This window comes from Myxocyprinus asiaticus, chromosome 1 (assembly GCF_019703515.2).
Source record: "Myxocyprinus asiaticus isolate MX2 ecotype Aquarium Trade chromosome 1, UBuf_Myxa_2, whole genome shotgun sequence".
Classification (NCBI taxonomy): Eukaryota; Metazoa; Chordata; class Actinopteri; order Cypriniformes; family Catostomidae; genus Myxocyprinus; species Myxocyprinus asiaticus.
Genome location: NC_059344.1, coordinates 64,093,901 through 64,120,208, shown reverse-complemented (window position 1 = coordinate 64,120,208; position 26,308 = coordinate 64,093,901). Strand labels below are relative to the sequence as shown.

The following is a 26,308-nucleotide window of genomic DNA, read 5'->3' as shown; positions in this document are numbered from 1 at the left end:
GAAAGTTAGCAGGTATGTCAAAGGAAAGCCCAATAAATCAACCATAAATCAAGAGTAGAGTGGGCAAAGTCAAAAGTACATTTGATAAAAGAGCCCTTAAGACTACATTAAAGGGATAGTTCACCCAAAAATGACAATTCTCTCATCATTTACCCTCATGCCATCCCAGATGTGTATGACTTTTTTTCTTCTGCAGAACACAAATGAAGATTTTTAGAAGAATACCTCAGCTCTGTAGGTCCATACAATGCAAGTGAATGGTGGCTAGAACTTTGAAGGTCCAAAAAGCACATAAAGGCAGCATAACAGTAGTCTAATATCTTCAGAAGCACGCACATGCATAGATAGACCCCACCTGCCCTTTTGGCCTCTGACTAGGTAAGTGCCCTTTTTGCAAGACATTTTTTTATTTATTTCTTTTTCTAATTTTATATTTTAATTTATAAATTTGGCCAACAGCACCAATTGTCAATTAAAAGCATGTTGTAATGCCCGACAACTGCATTTGAGTTCTAATTCTGTGAGACCGCACGAGCTCCTGCCCTCCCTCTTCGACTTCCCTTGTCACAGCCACCACAGTTAACGCAGCACCCTGCGGAGCAGCATCCACGTCTCTCTGACATGCCTTCATTGATGACAGCCTGGTAACGATAGTGTTTGCCCTAAGATTTGAAAGTTTAACTGTTCATCTACTTTTAATTTTAAAAGCAGGAGAATGATCCTGCTCCCTTCACCTCAGTACACAGAATGCATTTAGCCTAATTGTTGCAACATAGGCCTACTTTGTAGTTTGGAGAGTAGATTGGTTGGTTTATTACTTTATTTATTCAGAGAACAGCCTTTTTCAATTTTGTGCAAAGATTTGTTGATTTTGAATGGTTATTTATTTTATAGACCACTAAAGCATGCACAATGTAGCATTGTTTTCTTTGTTGTTGCCTGTTCTTGTGATAAATGTAGAAATAGCAGTGTTTTCCATTAATTACCTAGACTGTGGCAGCCCACCACGGTTTTATAATGAACCGAAAATATTTTTACACTTCTCATAATAACATAAAAGATCTATAGCGTTATGTTTTGCGCCGTTGCTTCGGCAAAGCATCTCTCACTCCCAGTCAGCATCTGAGGAGCAAGTTCAACACAGGTAACCACTTTTGCTTCATTTCTTTGATGGCTCAAATGTATGCTCTAGTCCAGTGCTTCTCAAACTTTTTAGGCCAACTACCACCTTCGTTCAAATCAGAACGTTCAAGTACCACCTAGTCACCACCAGTGTCCATTCACGTATTTTTTTCAGCATTTGGCAGATATACATTTTTAGCTTAGTCTTATGGATTGTTAGCAACATACACAATGCCGTATTTGATTAATATCAATATTCCTGTAGTTTAGTCAATCAGCAAGAGTGTGTTTCTAAAACCAAACATACAATATTAACATTTAGAAGTTTTGCAATGCAGTTCAAACTAACTACTATAGAGAGAGAGAGAGAGAGAGAGAGAGAGAGAGAGAGAGAGAGAGAGAAATTTGGAGCTTAGGCATTGCTAGACCCTGTTTTTCATCTCAGCCCCCCTAAAATGATGCAGCTAGCATCACCCTTAAAAATATGCGATAATGTGCATGTGATCTATGAAAACAGCGGCTGCAGTAAGCTTTCTGAGGTTCATTTTATCTGAATCGTGCCCTTACAAGTCATTAACTTTAAAACTTGTCAAAGTATTTTTCTTCCTTCTAGTCATAGGCGGACTCGGCCATAGGTGCCATAGCGGCAATGTTTGTCACATTGTGCTGCCTTGCCCACAGCTGTCAGACGTGCACTCCATTTCTCTGTCCCTCATCCGAGCAAAATACAGCCAAATACAACCCAGTGTCTGAGTCAAAAGCACTATTTAAGATCATAGACTTTAAGGAAGTCTGAGAATGTGCAAAATAAACGGAATGATATCTTGCTTCAATCGCATTTTTGCTGTTCTGTTTTTTGCATGGGAATAATATTGTGGTGTGCACACAGAGACATCAGCGCAGCCGCGGGCAATGAGAACGTTACCTATTCACATCCTGCACTGCCGATGTAAAAAAGGAAAGAAAGAAAAAGGTGGGCTATCTTAAAGATATATTAAAATTGTAATCATACATTAGAAATAAACCATGTAAACATTTGAATAAAATTTATATTTGTATTTTTTTAATATAAATATCCTGGGTTGTGCTGTGTACCACCTGAGGGCACTCAGTGGTATGCGTACCACTGTTTGAGAACCACTGCTCTAGTCAATTTTGTGTTTTGACCATTTGTGATCTGCGTTAAACTCTATCTGGTTTATGCTTTGTGGGTGTGACTTTTTTGCTGTGTCATCACCATTCATATCTATTCAACCAGTGTGCTTAGGATTAAATTACTACTAGAGCACAAAACTGTTTACAAGAGTACAAAGTTCTTCATAGATCTAGCCTCTTAATTTTGCTCTCAAAGTGCACCAAATTGATGCATTTAACTTTAAAATGTACACAATCTTCTTACAGGGGAGCATGCCCCCCTAGAGGGTCCGAGGTCCACCCACCACAGTCTACCTAAATCCTGTGGAAAACACTGATAAAAGTGAATGCTAAAGTCCATCGTCACTGTGTGAATTGATAATTTTGTAGAAATCTGTTGAGTATTAAACATTTGCATGAGTGTATGGGTATTGAAATAAAAAAATATGAGAATAAGTAAAAGATGTGCTACTGTATGTAACTTTATTATTTAAATATTGATCTGTTTCATTTCTGAAGACACGAATTTAACCACTGGAGTCATATGGGTCACTTTTATGCTGCCTTTATATGTTTTTTGGAGCTTTAAGGTTCTGGCCACCATTCACTTGCATTGTATAAGATGTTGCTGCAGAGTTTTTAAAATCAAATTTAAGACTTTAAGACCTTTTTCAAGACCTGAACAAATAAAATGAATACCGTATCCCCATACCAAGACAATAAATCATGTATCACAGACTCTTAAACAGACAGGGGCACACATTCAACATGGCCTTAACAGTGATCATCAGTAAAATACTCAAGACATGTTTTCTACATTTATATCACATTAAGATTGGTTTATGTACCATTATATAAATACAAATTAGAGGTCGACCAATATTGGATTTTGCTGATACGATAATGTGTTGAAAGGCAATTAATCTGCCAATGGTTTTTAAAACTGTAGGCCTATAATAAATGCAACCAAAATACCGTGGGGACTCTTATTTTGAAATGATTGCGATTCACTTCTTCCAGCTGCTCATTCAAACAGATAAGGGAAATAAAACGTGCACTCCTACAATAATCTATAGTGTATTACAATGTAAACAATTAAAAGTAAACATTGCATATCATCATCATCATCATCATCAACAGCTGATCATTAGTAATCGCTTGTCATATATTTTCTACAACAAATGGAAACACTCACAAGCCCTCGTGTGCTTGGAGAAAATACAGTGCCATGTTTTCACTCTGAAGGATGCAGCGCATGCATTTATTTAATTAAATCGTATTCTTTTGAAGTTTAATAATCACATTAGGTCATATCACGATTCCTGTCTTTCCACTCCCAAATTTAAGACCTCTATAAATGATAATCAAGACTTTTAAAATATTTAAGACTTTTTAGGACCTTAAATTTAGGAAAACTGAATTTAAGGCATTTTAAGACTTTTTAAGGATCCACGGGAACCCTGTTTATGAACCTACAGAGCTGAAATATTCTTCTAAAAATCTGTAGAAGAGAGAAAGTCATACACATCTGGGATGGAATGAGGGTGAGTAAATGATGAGAGAATTTTCATTTTTTGGGTGAACTATCACTTTAAGTCAACAAGAAAAATTATACCCCCATAGGTTTCATCAACAACCACGAGTTAAAATTTATACCATAAAAGGACCATAGTATAAGAAAGAGGGTGAATCTCAAAGAATATCTCCAGGTCACAATCTTACTTTTATTTATGCAAAATGTTATTTCATTTTTTATTTTGCGGTGAAATATAAAACGGAAATGTTCTCATGATATTCATCCATACTTTTTTAACTTTAAAGGTGCTGCAAGCGATTTTTTTTTATGGAAAAGTATGCAAAAATATTCCTACTCCCTTATAAAGATATTAATGAAATAAGTGTCCTGAGATATCTCACCGGTCTCTGTGACAGCTGTAGACTTTGTAAACAGCGAACAAAAATGTGTCTGCGGACCGCAAACATTGACGCTTTTCACCTGTTAATCATTTTGCTCGTTCTCACAGCGTTACATTTGAAGCGGATCATTGGGGCTATGATTCATAATGTTTGTCAGTTGAAGGCGCTATTGTGCCACTGTTGAATTTGAAAGCCACAGGAACAAACAACGCTGCTTTTTTCCTCGGTTTTGGTCTCAAAATTATCTTTGGAGGGCGGGGTTTTGGAATGAGGGGCGTGGCTAATTTAACAGCTCAGTCAAGTGAACGCTTCAGAACGCTACAATCGCTTACAGCACGTTTAACATCACTTTTTTTTTTAACACAAATCTAAAAACAATCAGTGATACTGTCGTGCATTTTGCAAAACTCCATCATGCTAAACTAATTATTTCACTGAAATGTGTTGTCTTTGGCCTATAATACAAACTCTGTAGAAACATTCTGTTTGCTGATTATGAAGACTATGATTGTCTTGTGGAAAACAACAACTAGCATTTTTTTGGTGTGATAACATGTTGAAAAGGCCACAGAGTTCACACTGATCTTACACTGTCCATCTGTCAGGCTGTAATTATGCATGAGGTTCAACTGTACCTTTAATGTCTTCATCTTCAATAGTGGTGTTGGCACTCTCTGACGATTCCTGAATGGGATCAAAAAATACATTGATAAATAAATAATCAGCTCAACTCACAGCAAAAGGAAAATCCAAAGGGAAAAACACAAACAGGCCCACAAAGGACTACCCATCAAAACCTTATTCCACATTGCTGATAGTACTTCTGACATGATCTACTGTTTTTATAAAAATGTTCATGGAAATAAAAGTGGATAATCATAGATAGAAAGTGCATTGTTTAACGATAAAAATAACACGAGCCACTGTGAAACGAGGGTGAGTAAATGTTTTTTTTGCTTTTGTTTTTTTGCTACCAGACTCATCCTACACAGGGGGAATGATGTTTGCTCCAACCTGACCTCATCAACAATATGTGACCGCAGCAACATTTTTGCAAAACGAAATTACGTGCCTTTTTACAGGTTTGGCTGCAGTTTCCCAGTTAAATGTGCAGCGGGGGGCGCCAAAAGCGAGTGAAATGGTGTCATAATCAGACAAGGAATATTAGATGCAGGTTTTAATGTGTTAAACGCACCTCCCTGACCTAAAACTTCAACTTAAACTAACCAATAGTGATCTAAAATCAAATGAAAGGTACTGTAGATACAAAACAGACATCCTTGCCCTTAACCAGCACCTAAACCTAACCGACAGTGTCTAAAAACAAAACGAGAAATGAAAAGCACATTTTCTGAGGCAACCATGTCATTTCGTGTCACTTCTGTAACACTTTAATCTCACTTGTCAGCTTGCACTTTTGGCTCGAACCTCGATCTTCCAAGTCCAAAGTCCAACATCCTATCAGGTTAGCTACAGCGCAAGCTAATCATGTTGGAATAAGTGTGTAGGTTTAGATGGGTCTGTAATACAAGTGTTACAATGCATCATTTTTCAAAATGATGCATTATAGTAAAAGTGTTTCGATATCATAACATACAGCAGCAGTGTGTGAGTAATAGAGAGAAAAATAAGTGCTTATAAAGTCATAATCAGTCGTTGTAGTCATGATTTGTGTGAAAGTGAAAAATAGAAACCGCACAGTTCTTTTATTTCACAAGGAAACTGCGGCAAAACTTTGGCGAGTAAAAGCCTGTTTGCAAAAATTTTGTTATAGTAACGTTCATTCTATGAGACTAGGTTGGTTTGCTCACATTTACATTTTAACTAGCAGACTAAGGGTGGCTACTTTGAAGAAGCTAAAATATAAGACAGTTTTGAAAAGCAGTATGGTCACTGCATAATTACCATATTTCCATTTGTGTTATTTCATAGCTTGAAAGACTTTACAGTAATTCTAAAATGAGGAAATAGTCATTATTATGAACGAGTAGGTGTCCAAGCCAATGTGTCCATAGACTCCCACTGTACATACATTACTGTAAACACCCTTCCTGTTCGGTTTTCATCAAATGACAAATGAGCTTTCAGGCCACGTCCAAACTAATATGTTATCAGCTGAAAACACTTCTGTTTCCTAACATAATTACTATTCAACCTGGCGGTACTAGAGAGCATTTTCAAAAGTCTCCATTTTCGGTAAAAAGAAATTGTTGTTCCAGTGTGGATGAAAATCAATGTTGTGGCGAGCAGTGCGAGGCCGAGCAGCGTCTGGGCAGGGCGAGGCCGGGAAGATAAATGGTGAACGAGTTCCACCTGTGCGCCACACCGGTCTCGTGTTCAAGTGAGGGGCGGCATTTAAGGAGAGGAGACAACGGCAGATGAGGGAGAGAGATGCACGAAGCCTGTCTGTGTGTGTGTGTGTGTTTTTATGTTCATACATAGCTGGCTGTAAAGCAGAGCGTGTTTTTGTTTTGTTATACACTGAAAAGTGTTTATTGAATGTCTACGTGTTTGTCAAGCCGGTCCCAGCTTCCTCCTTTCCCATCCTTGAATTGTAACAAATGTATTTCTACTATCGCTTTTATTTGAAACCATCAAAGACAACCCACGCGAGCATGTTCAGTACATAATACCTTTCCATCAGTTGGATTGTGGATAACAGTAGTTTGAGGCTCCTGATATGGGAGGTGCACAGGAAGACAAAAGGAAGAGAAAAAAAAAGAATAAAAAGAAAGAAAGTGGGTTAGAATAAGCAGCAGTTAAGTAGAAGGGTTAAAGGACACCAAGAATTATTTTGTGTCAAAGGCATGTCACTGTCCTGAATGTCTTCAGCTTACTCTAAAATTTCAGCAGTAGAAAATACTGAAAGTAGAACAAATTTAAAAGTTGACTGAAATTATTGCCAAAGTTCAAGAAAAAAACATTAAAGTTAGGGAAAGTTCACCCAAAAATGAAAGTTCTGTCATAATTCACTCAAACAGAATGACAGAATTTTCATTTTTGGATGAACTATCCTTTTAGTTTTACATAAATACTGTCTTGAAATCCTGAAGTCAAGTGTTTTTGAATGTTGACAAACCATCACCTCACTTTTGGGTGAGTGAAGCAATTATACATTATTTTTTTTTTTATTCTTAATATTCTTTTATAGCAAAGCTTGGTGAACTTTAGAAAGGGGGGAAAAGTATAGCAGCTTAGACAATTTGTCATGCCATTGTAGGATGGGAATAACTTAATTACAACAGCACATTTTCACTAGAGCAACAGTACAGGATACTAAGACAAAACATGCAGTAAAGCAAGAAAAAACAAGGTAAAACCATCATACAGTCACTGGGATTTGATGAAAGTCTTGGTTAAGTTTTATTTGATATAGGTGACCTTAATGTGGTTGAAATGACTTCCTAAAATAGATTTGAAAAAAAAAAATGTTTTCGCTGCCTGTATGAAAAATGGAAAACATTATATAAGCGCTTAGAAAAGAAATGCATTTGTGCTAGCCTCCTTACCTTAGAGTTTCTAAACGTTTGCTTTTAAATAAAGAATCAGTAGCTAGAGGAAAACACCAGGTCCCTGCAGTTATCCCTGCAGTGAGGTTGCCTGTTCTCACTACATTGATCCGTATTTTTTGTTCATTTTGAGCTATTTTTATTGACAGAGCAAAAATAAGCAAAATAACTGGATATGTTGTGTCAGAAATGTCAGTTGCTTGATATTACCTTAGTATTAGTATAGTACTGTTGCATAAAAAAGCAATATAACACTCACAATTGTTCTGTTGTCCTGAATATCACCACGACCATGTGCCTATGGCTAAATCACAGCTGTGCTGATATTCAGTAAAACAGCACTCTTGTGCATGTGATATTTCTTAAATATTCCAATAAAACAAATGAAAAAAAGTGAACAAATTTCAGCCATGAAACTCTGTGTGGCACAAGCTGATAGATTCTTTGAACTTGTTATCTGTTAGCCAGTTGGCTTGCACACATGTGACATGTTAAGCAAATCGGCTTGCATGATGTAAGCTGATTGGTCCTTTGACATGTAATCGGATAGTTAATCAACCTGCGTCTCACTCTTTGTTCTAACATTTCCATTGCTCAGATTTGTAGACAGCCGGTTTCACTGCAGCGCGCTACAAGCGTTTTTGTCTGAAAGCCTCCTCCACTCCAGTTCCACTTGTCTAGATCTGCTACATGGGGATTGTTTTTAATGTCTATTTGTGAAGCAGAAGCAGCAGCATGTCCACATGCTTAGATCTAGTCCACTAGGACCAACATGCTACCAATAATTCATACCCACATTAGTGGGAGTTGTCATGGCTGAAATATAAATATTACACTGAAAAGCTAAGAACACACAATTAGTCTATAAGTTAAGCATCTGTCACACACACACACACACGTTCAGTGACACACCTTTTGAAAACAAGGCAAAAACAATCAGCGTGCAAACACACTTTTCTGAGTACCAACCGGAAATAGATGACAGAATCATCTTAGTAATACGTTTCTTTTTGTGAGGTAATCCACATCAGTGGTTCCTCCACGGCAACAACACAATCACTTCTATGACTTATAACTACATTATAAATGGCAAACTCCTGTGAGAAATCATGTGCGATGCTTTTGAAACATGACAAAACTAAAAACTGGTCGTTATGGTCTCTATGTACATAACTAACAAACTGCAAAAGCATTTGGACAATAGCACTGTCCCTGTCTTATTTACTCAGTACACAACACAAGAGTGTTTCATACACGCTGTGTTAATGATTAAATAAAAGAAGACATTGAAAGCGTACTGTATATGCCTGAATAATGAAAAAAATAATAATTTAGGTACCCTTTAATTAAAAGTGATAAAGGGATGTTATGCATTAACACAAGTAATTGTTTTCTTTCTTAAATACAGGATATATAAATCAGTGAAACATTTTTAAGAATGTACAAATATACACATACTGTTTATACATATATATATATATATATATATATATATACACACAGTATATACAGTATTCATTGAGTATTGGTTTTTGAATTAACAGCACAAAAATGCAAACGTCATTCAGCACTAGTATACTGTACGTTTCATTTTTTTGACATAGAAGTCACTTGAAAACAAAATCCATCCGTAAAACTTATCAGTATCAGTATGAAAATATCAGTGCACAACAATACATAATCACACTTTAACCCTCAGAGACCCAAGCATTTATGATGATTAAATTGCTAAATTTGTTCCAAAAGTTTTAGCACTGGTATTAACCAGCTGTGACCTTTTTATTTGACTTTAGCAAGCTGTGGCAGTTAATATGCTAAATTTTTTCTCCCAAAACTGTTATTGTGATACAGTTTAGAGTGTCAGCTACACTGTAATTTTAACGGTAAAATAATGTAAACGGTTCATTTTACTGTAAAATATTGTAAAAAAAAAAAAACAAAAAAAAACATACATTAGATGTAAAAAGTTTGATTTAACTGTATAATTAAGAGTAAAAATGTATTATGTTTAACAAGAGAATGCATGCACTTTTAAAGGTACACAATTGTTAAGGGGCCTGGGTATCTCAGTGGTAAAATGCGCTGGCTACCACTCCTGGATTTCGTTAGTTCGCTAGTTCGAATCCCAGGGTGTGCTGAGTGACTCCAGCCAGGTCTCCTAAGCAACCAAATTGGCCCGGTTGCTAGGGAGGGTAGAGTCACATGGGGTAACCTCCTCATGGTCGTTATAATGTGGTTCATTCTCAGTGGGGCATGTGGTGAGTTGAGCGTGGATGCTGCCCGCGGTGGATGGCGTGAAGCCTCCACATGCGCTTTGTCTCCGTGGCAACACGCTCAACAAGCCGGAGGCAGCTGGGATTCATCCTCCGCCACCCGGATTGAGGCGAATCACTACATGACCACGAGGACTTAAAAGTGCATTGGGAATTGGGCATTCCAAATTGGGTGAAAAAAAAGGTACACTATTGTTAAATTATGCTGACAAACAATAATCGGGTGTTCCAAGAAGTCCCTGCCTGACCCATCACATTTAATTATATTTTATGGGAATAGTTAAGTTTATTCTTATTTTTAATATCAGTTATGCGGTGTTCTATGTTATATTTTATGTAGTTTAGTTAATGTATGCACTGTCTCTACATGTGTATTCATTATTTTTCCTTGAAGGGTCACTCTTGATAAACTTTAAGTCATCATGTGGCCTTTTTGTAGTAACTATAGTGATTTACAATACATTTAGAAGTGAAAAACAGACTTTAATATTTCCAAAAGGAACAAGGATCAAGTGTATATAATTTAATAATATAAACAGTAGTGAACCGTAAAATACACTGCCTGTCCAAAAAAATAAAAATAAAAAATAACCGTTTGGATTTAAGGCAGTGTTATGATCTCGGGTTGCTTCAATTGGTCAGGTCCAGGCTCAGCAAAGTTATGCGGCAATAAAATGAAGTCAGCTGACTACCTGAATGTACTGAATGACCAGGTTATCCCATCAATGGATTTTTTCTTCCCTGACGGCACGGGCATATTCCAGGACGACAATGCCAAGATTCACTGGGCTAAAATTGCGAAAGAGTGGTTCAGGGAGCATGAGGAATCATTTTCACACATGAATTGGCCACCACAGAGTCCTGACCATATGTGCTGGAGACGACTTTATAGAGTGGTTTTACTCTCCAGTCATCAATAAAAGATCTTGTCCAAAAATTAATGCAACTCGGACGGAAATATATGTTGTGACGTTGCATAAGGTTGTCGAAACAATGCCACGACGAATGCACGCCATAATCAAAGCTAACTGTGGTCCAACGAAATATTAGAGTGTGCAACTTTTTTTTGGGCCAGGCAGTGTATATGGACATCAAAATTACATCCTGTAAAGCCTGAAACAAGGTCACTGCATTTTTTTACAGTAAATGTCTGGCAACAGCTGCCAGAATTTAACTGAATTTTTTACAGTGTATTATGCATACTTTTTACCCATACTTAATGAAAATGAGATCTTATTTAATTGTTTTAAACAAACGCTGCTACACTGGGTATCTGAGGTTTAAGAAGACTTCACAGACTGCATTATTGTTATAATAATAATAATAATAATATTTACTACATTATTATTATTCTAATGCAGGACATTATGCGTGAACAGAGTGTGTAAAGGAAATGTAAAGCCAACAGACAGACAGACATCAATAGAGACAGAGTACCAGAGCAGGAGAGGGGACTGGCTCTTTAGGACTGGCGACTACGTTGGTTTTGTTGTTGATCTACAGGTGGGAGGGACACAGACAGACAGGTAAAGCTTTAGCAAGGAGAGAGGAAATGTCAATTTCCATTTTGAAAATGTAAAATGAGTACAGCCATTTAAAATAAATTACATTGCTTATGGTACCTTGATGATTCCGTTGGATGGTTAATTAGCAAAGCTGATTGCAATAACAGCCTTTGACAATCAACTATTCCTCAATGATTTCAAAATGAAGCTTTCATTGCAAACTGCCATTTATGTTTGGCCGAGCAATTATTTTTTACTATAATTCTGTCAGCTATTATGCAGCAGAAATGAGAAGTGCTCTAAAAGGAATAAGGTGTGACTCTACAAAAGAAAAGTTCTCTTCGAAGTACTAAAGTTTGCAAGAAAATGTATTTTGTATTTAAGTTCACATATTTCCCAGGGGAGCAACTATCACTAAACAGCAAGAAGCAACTAGGGCTGCAACTAACGATTATTTTGATAATCGATTAATCTAACGATTATTCGACGATTATTGCAACAATTAATCATTAGCTCTTAAATGATTATTCAGTTTGTGCCCCAACTTAAAAGGTTGTATTAAACATGCTTACTAACAATAAAGAGGACAAAATCATCTTTTAAAAATACCTCTAAATGACATTCACCGAATTAAATGGAAAAAAATACTTTTTATTATGTTTAATTCAGTAAAGAAATTCACCGCAAAAAATCCTACTGTTATCAAGTGTTTTTGTCTTGTTTTCCATTTTAAATTGTCTAAAAATCCTTAAAACAATTTACATTTACTTGAGAAGTAACATCATATATTTAGACTTGCTTTAAGAGAATGTCTTAAATATAAGTGTATTTTGTATATAAGTGTATTTTGTATATAAGTGTATTTTTTCACTTGGTTATACTTTTGCGTGTGCAATAAAAGACAAAATATACTTTTATTCAAGACCTATTCTCTAAAAGCAACTCTAAATATCTTATATGCTGCTTCTCAGATGAATGCATCTTTTTTCTAAAGGATTTTTAGATATTTTAAAATATTTGTATTTTTAATATTATATTCAACATTCTCAGATAACAAATTTTTTCTTCTGCAGTATAGCTGCTAAAGTAAATGTACACTGTTTTAAAGGAGTTTTAGATATTTATATTGGAAAACAAGCCAAAACAAAAACAAATCAAAAACGTATTTTGTTGCAGTGTATAATGGGGCGAAGACTACCCTCTCTCATCTTTCTGTTCACTTCAATCCATCTTTAACTCACAAAAAAACAAACTCTCTCTTATTAATAAAGCTGCGTATTGCCAATTTTATTCACGAAAAGAAATGCACAGTGACACATATATTATGATACAATACGTCGCGAGCCATCACGTTATAATCTAGCTGCATTAAGCGCATGCACTCGAGGGACGAGCGTCCCGCGACAGTGTGCATCAGCCGGATGCAGTTTCAATCTCTCCCCCTTAGATCGGGATATTCGTGCAACTCATAGAAGAGGCGCTGAGAAATGCCAGTTTCAGAGTTTGAAGTTATTTGCATAACCTTCTTCTGTATTATTTGAACTTTAATAAAGCTATAAAGCATTAAATATAACTGCATTAAAGATGTAACCTTTAAAGATGCTCAACACGCAAGTTTTGCTTCAGCGGAGCAGCAGCTCTAGCTCCACTTATTCCTCAACGAAAGTGCTTCTGTATTCACTTATTTTGTATTTTTGCATTATAATTCCCTCATACTTTGCGATCTACATCACCTGAAGCTGTTTGGAAAGTTTAGAGTGCATCTGGACTGTGAGCTGTGTTTTTTTCCTCTCCTCAGTCAGGCGTGAACTGCAGTGCTGCTCACGCACGTTAACATTAGAGTTTGACAATTTTTTATTGTCGACGTTTTCGATAACGTAGAATAATTGTTTCAGCCCTAGAAGCAACCACCACTTTTCACTGCCACCATATTATCCACCCAAAACCCACCAAACCTTCCAAAGTCATCTTCTTTTAGGCAGTTATTATTGCAATTTTATAATAAACATGTGTTTTTAAGATAAAAGGCACAATTGCATGTTTTCTCAAACTGAACTGAAGGCATCCCTGTATAATGAGCATGTCAGTGCAGGTTTTATTTTTGTTAAACCAATTTAAACCAAAAATATCTGAGAACTTTAAAGTACGTAAAGCAGACATGTAATAAATATTGTTTATGCCATGGGCCCTTATGAAATTAAAAACACGGGTGTTGTACACAAGTAGAGCAGCCCAAATACTGGATTAACAGTGTTTGAACATTCCCAATATTATTGCATGTTGGTAATTTGTGCGAAAACAAAAGACCTTATTAAGCAAGTTTAACTAGCAAGCGAGACTAGGATATCATGCAAAACGTTGTTTGTTTACAATCATTGCGCAACACTGTTTTTACTCACTTTTCATTGTTAATTCTCACAACCATTTGGTGACAAGCCAATGGCCAAAAATATGTTTATTATGATACAGATTTGAAATCGTTGGGACTTGCAAAAAATTCCGGTTTTAATCCAGAATTTTTCAACAAACAGTGGCCCCCAAAATATCAGCACAGTCTGAATGTCTTGGCATTAAATAACAAAATATAAAATATGGTTTTAATTTAAACAAATGTAGTACAAACATATATTTCAAGGAAAACATTTATAAACAAAAGAAGTTTAAAGTAAGAAAAGTGAAGTTAGGTCTGAGAAAAGCTCTAGTATCATTTGCATATTTTGTTATCTAATGCAGTGACGTTCATACATTTTTGAGTGTGCCTTGAGTGTCCAAATTATTTTTGGGGTCACTGTATGTTTAAGGGTAAGCATATAAATAACAACTGTGAAAGATTTCAGTCTATACCTAAGTGCTGAACTATGCCAAGTATCAGTAGATCTACAAAACTGGAAACTAAACAAAAAATAACAATGATACTGTTGAAATCTAGCACTTCTCACCATGGCAACTTCTGTAGAGTTAGACTTCCTTCTCTGCAGTTAGGTGCAAACATATGAAAAAAAAAAACCTTATCTCCATTCTACCTAACAACGCTACATTTCTCATCGCACTAATGCTCTGCTCCAAAATGGACTGAAATGGGGGCAACAAACATTTTAATGATCAATCATCATTTTAATTATCCTTTAATCCATGAAAAAGAAAGATAATTATCTATGTACAGTGCATCCGGAAAGTATTCACAGCGCTTCACTTTTTCCACATTTTGTTATGTTACAGCCTTATTCCAAAATGGATTAAATTCATTATTTTCCTCAAAATTCTACAAACAATACCCCATAATGACAATGTGAAAGAAGTTTGTTTGAAATCTTTGCAAATGTATAAAAAATAAAAAATGAAAAAAATCACATGTACATAAGTATTCACAGCCTTTGCCATGACACTCAAAATTGAGCTCAGGTGCATCCTGTTTCCACTGATCATCCTTGAGATGTTTCTACAACTTGATTGGAGTCCACCTGTGGTAAATTCAGCTGATTGGACATGATTTGGAAAGGCACTCATCTGTCTATATAAGGTCCCACAGTTAACAGTACATGTCAGAGCACAAACCAAGCCATGAAGTCCAAGGAATTATCTGTAGACCTCCGAGACAGGGTTGTATCGAGGCACAAATCTGGGGAAGGGTACAGAAAAATGTCTGCAGCATTGAAGGTCCCAATGAGCACAGTGGCCTCCATCATCCGTAAATGGAAGAAGTTTGGAACCACAAGGACTCTTCCTAAAGCTGGCCGACCTGGCCAAACTGAGCGATCGGGGGAGAAGGACCGTAGTCAGGGAGGTGAACCAAGAACCCGATGGTCACTCTGACAGAGCTCCAGCATTTCTCTGTGGAGAAAGGAGAAACTTCCAGAAGAACAACCATCTCTGCAGCACTCCACCAATCAGGCCTGTATGGTAGAGTGGCCAGACGGAAGCCACTCCTCAGTAAAAGGCACATGACAGCCCGTCTGGAGTTTGCCAGAAGGCACCTGAAGGACTCTCAGACCATGAGAAACAAAGATTGAACTCATTGGCCTGAATGGCAAGCGTCATGTCTGGAGGAAACCAGGCAGCGCTCATCAACTGGCCAATACCATCCCTACAGTGAAGCATGGTGGTGGCAACATCATGCTGTGGGGATGTTTTTCAGCGGCAGGAACTGAGAGACTAGTCAGGATAGAGGGAAAGATGAATGCAGCAATGTACAGAGACATCCTTGATGAAAACCTGCTCCAGAGCGCTCTGGACCTCAGACTGGGGCGAAGGTTCATCTTCCAACAGGACAACGACCCCAAGCACACAGCCAAGATAACAAAGGAGTGGCTCCTGGACAACTCTGTGAATGTCCTTGAGTGGCCCAACCAGAGCCCAGACTTGAACCCGATTGAACATCTCTGGAGAGATCTGAAAATGGCTGTGGACCGACGCTCCCCATCCAACCTGATGGAGCTTGAGAGGTCCTGCAAAGAAGAATGGGAGAAACTGCCCAAAAATAGGTGTGCCAAGCTTGTAGCATCATACTCAAAAAGACTTGAGGCTGTAACTGGCGCCAAAGGTGCTTCAACAAAGTATTGAGCAAAGGCTGTGAATACTTATGCACATGTGTTTTTTTTTTTTCGTTTTTTATTTTTAATAAATTTGCAAAGATTTCAAACAAACTTCTTTCACGTTGTCATTATGGGGTATTGTTTGTAGAATTTTGAGGAAAACAATGAATTTAATCCATTTTGGAAAATGGCTGTAACTAACAAAATGTGGAAAAAGTGAAGCGCTGTGAATACTTTCCGGATGCACTGTTTATGCAATGAGAAAAATGAGCAGATTACAATTATTCTTTTTTTCAGCTCTGTTAGTTTTATTACCATACCAAACTGACGTTTAGGATGGGGAGACAAAGACTGCAACCTAATTTGCATACTTCACTGCATACTAAAAGTATGTAATTTACTGGCAGTAAGTATGAAGTAAGATATTTTGCCAGTATTGACAGACATACTACCATAACATTAAATTGTCACATATTGTTTGCATTTGCACATAATCATTACAGTAGCATCAAGCTAAATATATTACCTTATTTATTCCTATATATTGTTATTGGTCAATATGGAAACACTTTAGAGCAAAGCTATATTTGTTAACAAGAACTATTACTTTTGCAGCATTAATTAATCTTGGCTAATGGTAATTTTTAACATACACATTCACTTTTAAAAGAAAAAGTTGTATATGTTAACATAAGTTAATGCAATATGAACAAACATGAACTAGCAATGAACAATTGCATATTTATAAATTAACAATAACCAAGGCCAATAAATGCTGTAAATATCATTGTTCATTTTCATGATACCTAATACATTAACTAAAGTTAACAAATATAACCTTGTAAAGTCAAGTGTTACAGTACATATAAATAAATATCATTAAGAATTATTTTTCTTAAATTATGAGAGAATTATAAATTCTTCTCCCTGCCCAGTAGGTGGCGATATGCACGAAGAATGCAAATCGCCAAAATTTTAAAAAGAACTCTGAGGAGAGAACGCTTAGCAGGGCTGTTTGTAAGTGAAGATTTATAGTAAAAAAGGACATAAATACTGATCTGTTTCTCAGGAGTATCATATTGCTTCTGAAGACATGAATTAAACCATTGGAGCCATATGGATGACTTTTATGCTACATTTATGTGCTTTTTTTAGCTTAAAAAATTTAGGCACAATTCACTTGCATTGTATAAACTTAGAGAGCTGAAATAAAAATCTTCGTTTACACATCTGGGATGACAAGAGGGTGAGTAAATGATGAGAATTTTCATTTTTGGGTGAACTATTCCTTTAATATACAAGTAGATTTCTTCTTGTTCCATTGGTAAATTTATTCACCATAAAATATTATATATTTTATCCTTTTTCTAGTGGCCATTTCACAGTGTGGAAGCATGAAAAGACCAACCAATGAAAATGAATTAAAGAAACATCTCCAGTTAGACATCGGTTCCCTCGGTTCCCTGAAATGAAGGGAATTAGACATTGCCGTAAGCACTATGGGAGGTGTTCTAACACGACCTTGCTGAAACCGTTATACAATCATGCCAATCCTCTGATTGGCAATGGTGTCTGATCCCTGCCCTTTTAGGCATGCATTATGCCTATATAAGTGGGCGCTCAGTCACCATTTCTTCAGAATTTTCTGACTGAGGGACAAGAGTGAGTCACTCGATTATGAAACTCTGAAGTAGTAGTGCGGACAGCTTTGGCAAAGTCTCGTTCCCTTCATCTCAGGGAACCGAGGTTACATGTGTAACCGGAGACGTTCACTCAACATTGCCGTAAGCACTATGGGGACAGAATCCCATCACGCCACACTACGTAACTGTAACAGTTCAAGGATGGGCAAGGAGGAGGTGGGAACCGGTGAACAGTAAACATAAAGTTTAATAAAAACTCAACATAAAAACATAAAACAAACACGAACACACATGCAGCACGGCAGCATGTGTCTCTCTCTCACGAACTGGGGCCTCCGACTAGTCTTTATCCCCCTCCAGGCTGATTAGCCCGATTCAGGGCCGGCTGTGTGTCCTCACGGGCCGGCCCCACCCTCCTCCTCGTCACAGTGACATTACACGGCCCTCACCAAAACTACTCAGAACTTCTGCCTCACCATTGATAACTCCACTCTGTTTCCCTCTCCACACATTTGCAACCTTGGGAGTCATTTTTGACAGCAACCTCTCCTTCGATCGGCATATCAATCAAATCACCAAAACTTCATTTTTCCACCTAAAAAACATACAGTTGTGCCCAAAACATTGGCACCCTTGGTAAATATGAGAAAAGAAGGCTGTGAAAAATATATCCTTATTGTTTACCCTTTTGGTCTTTCATTTAAAATATTCTTGCTTGAGACTGCTTTTGCGCTGTGATGAAGCACTCTGAAAAGCTTTCTACGGCGTTGACAAAGAGCCTGTCGGGCGACACCAGGTTGTTGAGAAGGGCGGCGCTCTCTGCGTCATGCATCTCAGTGAGAGTTAGACAAATACGCAGACCCAAAACCACCAGGTTGCTCATCACTTTGCCGATGGCCTGAGCGGTAGCTTTTGTGGCTCGCAGTGCCAAATCTGTAGCGGTGCGGAGCTCTTTGAACAGCTCTGGATCGGAGCCTTGCTCATTCATTTATTAAAGAAGCTTAGCTTGAAAAACCTGGAGCACAGACATGTTGTGGAGTGCTGAACCAGCTTGGTCCACTGCTGTATGAGCTCTTCCAGCCAGTGTGGACGTCAGTGGACATGGCTTGGAAGGGTGGGCAGGGTGGGATTTCCATCCCATGGCAGTATTATGGCAGAGGTGACCTGCAACAGCCTGTTCTATAGGGGGAAGTTTTGAATAGCCTTTTTTATTGGCGTGGTCCACTTTAGTGAGGATGGCAGCACCTCCGACCTGAATGCGCGAAGAGTAAGGCGCACACCAGGTCTTTGTGAGCTCCACATGGACCTCAGTGAAGAATGGTGTGCTCCTCTGGACTGCGGTCTGTTGATGACGGCCAATTTGCAAAAACCATCCATCCAGGTGAGACCTTTCTGGATCTTCTGGAGGGGACCACTCAAGACCAAGCTCCTCAACCGGCCTCTTCACACTCACTTGGGAAAGAGGTGGAAACATCCTCAGTGAACCACTCGCCCGAAGCTGCGAGTGACACAGCATCATCCCCATCGTCAGAGCCACCAAACGTAATGAGGCTGTGCGCTCTAATAGAGGGCCGGAGCTCATCACGTGCATATTGCACAGGCGAGGACGTTAGATTGGAAGTTCGGGAGGCTTGCTCAACCTCACTGCCCCGCCGTGCCTCCTCATGTGGTCCCTTGGGACTTAACACAGAAGAGGTGGGTGGGAGGCACGAGAGGCTGGACCTTCCCTCAGAACGAGGTCGATCCTAGAGCGCAACGTCCAGAGATTCATGCCCTCGTGGTGAGGGCAGTCTGTATCCATGAGAGCTGCTCGTGCGTGGGCACGGCCCTGACAGTGAACACAGCTCTCGTGCTCATCAGGCGGCAAGATGTGCCATTCGCTTAGAAAACACTAGCGGAATGACATCTTTAGAAAGATGCGTATCACGCAAGTGGCTCTTTTAATCAATATTGTATAAAATATATATATATAAAGGATACAGTAAGTCCAGCCGGAGCGCTGTGGGAAGCAGGTAGAAGTCTCCGCTGAAGCGCAGAGTTGATAAACGATGAGCCAAGAGCGTCTTTGATGGCGATGTGGAGAACACTTCACCAGAACACACAGGGAAGCGGAAAGCCTCTCTGTGCAGGCGCTGAGCACAGGCAACGAGTCGTCCTGTCTGCATCTCGACGGCGAAGCAGAAAAGGTTCCAAAACAAAGACGTAGTTCACAGTCTTGAAGGAAGAAAATTTGGAAGAAATAGTGACTGAGCGCCCGCTTATATAGGCCTAATGCGTGCCTAAAGGGGCAGGGCTCAGACACCATTGCCAATCAGAGGATTGGCGTGATTGTATAAGGGTTTCAAAAAGGTCATGTAAGAAGGACACTCCTCCCATAGTGCATTTGGCAATGTCTCTCTCATGAAATACAAAAGGAGAAAGGGCCTGACAGCCTCAGTCACAACTGAAAGTGAATGGTGACTGACATTCTGCATCTCCTTTTGTGTTCCACAAGTCATAGAGATAAAAAAAAAAAAAAAAAGGAACAACATCAGTGAGTAAATGATGACAGAATTTTTTTTTTTTATTTCATTTTCCTCTCTTTAACTAACTAGAAAAGGAGCAAGTGAAGTGAGAGAAATTGAAAGAGAGATGTTACTAGGGTAAACCATTGTAAGACACAGGATATACCGTGTATACACTCACACACATACAGTATATACCCGGTGAAATGTGGACCTGTCCCAAGTCCAGAAAGGCTTTCTATAGCCATGACCCACAAGAGAACTAATGCATGAACATGCACATACTCACGCATTTAACACGGCAAGCAAACATGTATGTGCAGCGCAAAGCTGCAAGGTAAATCTTTATTTATTTATTTATTTATTTATTTAAGTGTGTGTGAGTGGGTCTGTATGCATGTAAGAAAGAGAAGGGCAAATGAAATACAAGCAGTTTAAAATGCTAATCTAGATGTATAAAGAGTGTTACAAGTAGGGACTAAGGAAGTAAGGAAGTAGGTGGTTGCTAGGGTGTTCTGGGTTACTACTGGTCCAAGCCAAAATCTATGATATTGTGGTCTAAACCACAATAACATCTGAAAATAAATCGCTTCTACTCAGAAACGTACAGTACATATTTACTCATAACATTTTTTTTTTTACCTTTACTTATTTTGCATTAATGTGTACAACTCAAAATGTCAATTCTAAGATGAACTTGGAGTGATAAATAAAGTAAAATAATAATTGTGAGCTCCTTGAACTTCTTTGGCTTAAAAATCCATAAAATTAAGATTTTAAGTACGACTTACTCAAACGATCAAGTACAGGACTGAGCTTGTGGGAAATACCCATAATAAGCCCTTGCAATTGAATCATTTAAGCATGTTAGTTTGGTCAAAAAGAACTTATTGGGGCATTTAAATAGTTGTTATTAAAAATTCATAAAGAATTGAGCTCTTTTCAGTATTACTGATGTTGTTTTACTGTATTTCGTGTGAAGTCACCATTAAAGTGATTATTGTGTTCTCATTGGTGAAGTTGGATCCTTTTCAATCCAAGAAATTTTTCCTTGCACATGTGAAGTGAAGCTTTATCTACATTTCTTTTGGGAATCAAGTTTAATGACTAACCTTCTTTTGAGCCAATTAATGTATAAACAATAATATGTTGATTTGAAACAACGTGCTATTAGTTGTTAAATCTTATTCATGTGACACACATTTTTAAGTAAATAAAGATGAATGAACTGATGCATTTGTGTATATCTAACAAAGGTTTCCTATTTATGTTGACATATAATGACCATGAGTTGAATTTACTTAAAAAACATAATGCAAAAATGCTACATATATATTTTAAGTAAATCCAACACATTTTTGGAATGTATACAGCTAGGTGTCCTCCTTCAATGTGTGGAATTTTCCCCCATTTTAGTGTTTGCCAGGTGAAAACCTTAACTCTGATCACTTTGAAAACTAATAGCACACCTGCACTCAATAAGCCATACGAATCGAGGTATAAGGTATCACTTATGTCTGTAGCACAAACGGTGTGGAACGAGTTACACTCCAAAGTATATAATTGTAGGGTTAGAGGTTTGATTAAATACTTGGTTAAACCCTAAGTATGAGCAATAGTAAATGTGATGCTTGCCTTATTTGTAGCACAGATTAAGCGTAACCTACCTTAACACCATCAGGCTTCTTGTATGGATTCTTGCCTGTTGAGGGAACAGAAAGGAAAAGTATGAATGTGAACTTTATAGACAGACATCAAGAGAATAGGATTATGATCACACATGTTCCTAGTGTTTAGAAATGTCTAAAAAAAGACAAGATATGAATCCTTAATCCACTGTGCTTCACATGTTCATGATCCATTGACCTCAAAATCAAAACCTCTGAATAAACATGAGTCCTAATCAAAGATTGGCATAATGTAATGAAATATGATTGAGAAGCATATCAAATATGCATTAGTGTTAGAAACACTCTCTTATAGTGTTGTATTTTCTCCCTTGGATTAAACACTTATACTTGTATCACTCTCATTTGTGTCACTTTGGATAAAAGCATTTGCTGGGCTGCATGTTTTGGACAGAAATATCATATTGCAATTATTCTGACATATCCCATTTTGTTGCTGCTTGGAAATCAGTTCTAACCCCCAAAAAAATAAAAAATAAATAAAAAAAAAGCCATAACATGAAGCCTTGTGTAGTTTATTAGCTAATCACCACACAGAATCTGCAGACGTTTTTCACATTTTCTGTACTGATTTTAGGAGAAAATCTGTGGAACGGATTTTAACATGTCCTAAAAAATTATTTTGTGGTGAAGTAATATAGCATATAAGATTAAGTACTTTCTACATCGAATAAGTTAAAGTGTGAACTTGAAAATATTAAGTAAATTCTACATTCAAACATGCAACAATTAATGCTCTAGCTTATAAGTAAATATTATTTATGATTGTTTATCTTTACAATGTGTCATCATGTATCAATCCAAAAGTAGAAAACCTTGTCATATGTATTTGCTAATCTGAGTAAATTTCACTGGTAAATAAAATAAGTACATTTTACTTAACTTTTCGAAGCTGGTGTTCCCAGCATGCACTGGGCTTGAATAAATAATGAACTTGCATGGTTTCACTATTTGCACGTTTATTTACACCGTTTTTATTGTTACTTTTGTTTTCACGTCAGGTAACTTCTTGTTTTGTAAAGTCTTAAGTTAATTTTCTACTCAAAATTACCCATTCATGATACAAATAAAAATAAAGATAAACATGTGTTTGTAAGGAAAGTTCAAGAAGTGACATGCTCTAATAATGTGTTCATTTAAATTTGACTACATTTATTTAAGTACCATGAACAATTAAATTTACTCACTCACTTTAATCAATGTTATGTCATAAAGTTAAGTAGATTTTATTTAATTTCATACCATTAAGATTTATTTTGGAAAAACTGTGTGCAAAAACTTTTTACAAATGACGTAAAACTTACTAGTCATTTTTTTCAGAGCGGTAAAATGTATTAACAGAGCTAAGAGTAGGTCTTCATACAGTATTCCACATTTACTGGTAACCAAAAGAATAAACAGATGAGCTAAATATTTAATACACAAACATGTCAGGGACGTTGGATTTCTGTGGAAATCTGTGGAGTCTTTGCAAGCAAAGCTGTAAGGTCGTCTTTACTGTCCATGGCCATATCATGATTTTGATTTCAAGTTGATTAATCACGCAGCCCTACTTTCTAATGATAGCATTATCAAGTAAACCAATTAAACAAATTCAAATTTTCTGTTGTACTGAACATGCAACTTAATTATAACAATTTAAGCATAAAAAGCATATCTCTAACTTTCCTTATTGATTAAAAGATCAAACAAATAATAAAAACAAGCACATGGCAAACCAAAGAGGGTTTCTTACTTGAGAAGTTCCGTGTAGCAAGCATGGTGGTAAGGATAGCACCCTAAAAACAGTCCAAAAGAACAGGCACAACTTAGTAGCTATGTCAAATATTAGACAATACTGGTAGATAAAAAATTAAGCCATCTAAGGAGACTGCAAGTGGAGTAAAGTGTCCCGTGGTGGAACATTGGGTCATTCAGGTTAGAACAGTGCAGTAGATTTAGGTTAGTTATAACCTTGGTGTTTTGGACACTAACATGATGGTCACTAACATGATGGTATAGCATGAATTCTTTGAGTGCCATGGTATATGAATATGCTAATCTCCCAGTACCATTGTATTGTATCAAAAGCACCATCTTATTATCATCTTATACCATCACTGTACCATGAACACCGCCTGTACCTTTTTTGGGGTGTGTGTGTTTCTTACTTTAAGTTTCCTTCTGGCATTGAACTTCTTCAGGCATTCGACAGTCTCCTGTCTGTGCATCATGGACGCTACAGTGGAACGTTGCTATGAAAACAGAGACACTCGATTAAACAATGAGTTAACAATCTTTAAAAATCTACAGACATCTACGTCAAAAACATAGGTAACATAGGTAGTTAAAACATATTTAGTACGGTAGCATTGAAGACCCCTGAAATACGGTCTATACATGCACAAGTAAGAGCTTGTCATGTGTAAACCAGTAATCAGCGTTGTGTGTAATGCATTGCAAAGTAATAAGTTTCTCTGTAATCAGATTACTTTAGGGGGAGTATAATCAGATTACTTTAGGGGGAGTAACAAGTTAAAAGTGTATTTTTTTTAATGTATTTACAGAATAATTTTTAGATTATATATATTTTGGTCAGACACAGCAGGCTAAAGTCTTGCCTTTCAGTGGTGCATTCACATTATTTTGAAAATTAGAGCAGTAAAGTTGTTGTATTCAAACTATTTAGGGGGGACAAACACTTTGACTAAAAAAGAAACCCTCCAAGCCAAGAAAAACACTACTGCACTGAAAGACAAAGTGCTGAATTACAGTAATAAAAAGTCATGCAAAAGTAATGTGTTACTTTCCATAAAAACTGCAACACTTTACAATAAGGTCGTATGTTAAAGTTGGTTAATGCATTTCTGTAGGTTTCATGAACAATGACATTTTATAATTTATATATATATATAAATGTAACTGTATAATTTTTTCCAGCAATTATTAATATTGGTTAATGTGTACAATTAATTCATACAATAAATGCATTTACACATTAAATATATACTATCATTGTTAGTTCATGTTAGTTTATAATGCATTAACTAATATTACAACTTGTACTGTTAAAAAGTTATTCATATATGTAGAAATTAACATTAAAAAAAGATTAGTAAATTATGTACAAGTTCCTCTAACTATTGAATTAACTAGTTAATGTACACAATCTTATTGTAAACTGTTGCCAAACTAAAGATGTAACAATGCAATCTGCACACAATAATATACTGTTTTACTTTTAAAAGTAACATTCCCTGTAGGCAGGGTTGGGAGGTTTACTTTTGAAATGTATTCCACTACAGATTACAGAACACTGTAAATTCTGTAAAATGTAATTTGTAATGTATTCCGTTAGATTACTCAAGGTCAGTAACGTATTCTAAATACTTTGGATTACTTCTTCAGCACTGGTAGATTTTGTCACTTGTTTTGACTATAAAAACTCTGTCAGTACAGTAAGACAAAATACACATGTTAAAAATACATTCTCTGAAAAACCTAAATATCTTATGCAGTGTTGTTTCTAAAACAAGATCAATCAAACTGATCTTGTTTTAAGGATTTTTAGATATTTTTACAGGAAAACAATACAAAAATTATCATCAAGAATACGATTTTTGCCCTAATATCAAAGGTCTTACTAGAAAAAACACAATTATGATCTAACGTGAATTTTCTTGATAAAAATTATGATCATGTCTGGTAACATGTGCATGTAAAATGGCTAGAAATAGCATTTTAGCTTAGTGTAAAGCTGACAATTTACACAAGGTTCATTTCTATTTCTTCTGCTCCAAACTTACTTCTCTGTCTGCTCGTATGAATGTAACACATCATAAGAAAGTGTTTCACCGCTGTTCAAATGCACTTTGGATCGCATCATTTATATGTATAAATGTTTTCCATCTGAAAGGACTAAATATTAAATGAAACAAATGACAATAAAATGCAAAATAATCTCTTCAGTAATCAAAATACTTTTTGAATGTAACTGTATTCTAAATACCAATGATTTCAATTGTAACTGTAGTGGAATACAGTTACTTATATTTTGTATTTTAAATACGTAATCCCGTTACATGTATTCTGTTACTCTCCAATCCTGCCTGTAGTATGTGTGTACTTTGTGGATGATGAAAATGTCTCTGTTGTGTGTGTGTGTGTGTGTGTGTGTGTGTGTGTGTATGAGAGAGAGACAGATTAGACGTACGCAGATCCAAGGGTGTTTGAGGGCCTCAGCGGCTGTGATGCGTTTAGCAGGGTTTATAGTCAACATCTTATTGATTAAATCTTTGGCCTCGGGTGTCACTGTGTCCCACTCGGGAGAAGGAAACTAAAAAAATAAAATAAAAAAAAATGTAAGAAAAGTAAATGCAAATATCCAACAGGGATACATTATAGCAAATGAATAGACAAAAAAATGAATATATATATATATATATATATATATATTATTATTAAAAAAAATTTGGCACAGCAGCCTCAAAGAACAATTGTGC

General features: G+C 36.7%; 1 protein-coding gene across 15 annotated transcripts in view; it reads right to left on the bottom strand.

The window, feature by feature from the left end:
• camk2d1 (calcium/calmodulin-dependent protein kinase (CaM kinase) II delta 1) overlaps positions 1-26,308 on the bottom strand; it is a 92,966-nt gene that overhangs the window by 9,448 nt on the left and 57,210 nt on the right. For 4 of the 15 annotated variants that reach the window (XM_051673427.1, XM_051673861.1, XM_051673812.1 and 1 more), the window contains exons 10-16: positions 26,020-26,142; positions 23,978-24,061; positions 23,563-23,605; positions 21,807-21,841; positions 11,393-11,452; positions 6,807-6,848; positions 4,809-4,857 (exon numbers count right to left, since the gene is read on the bottom strand). In XM_051673427.1, coding sequence (XP_051529387.1) covers positions 4,809-4,857; positions 6,807-6,848; positions 11,393-11,452; positions 21,807-21,841; positions 23,563-23,605; positions 23,978-24,061; positions 26,020-26,142 — 436 coding nt within the window. The remainder of the gene's footprint in view (positions 1-4,808; positions 4,858-6,806; positions 6,849-11,392; positions 11,453-21,806; positions 21,842-23,562; positions 23,606-23,977; positions 24,062-26,019; positions 26,143-26,308) is intronic. The other 11 variants (XM_051673729.1, XM_051674556.1, XM_051674216.1 and 8 more) reach the window with 3 other exon arrangements.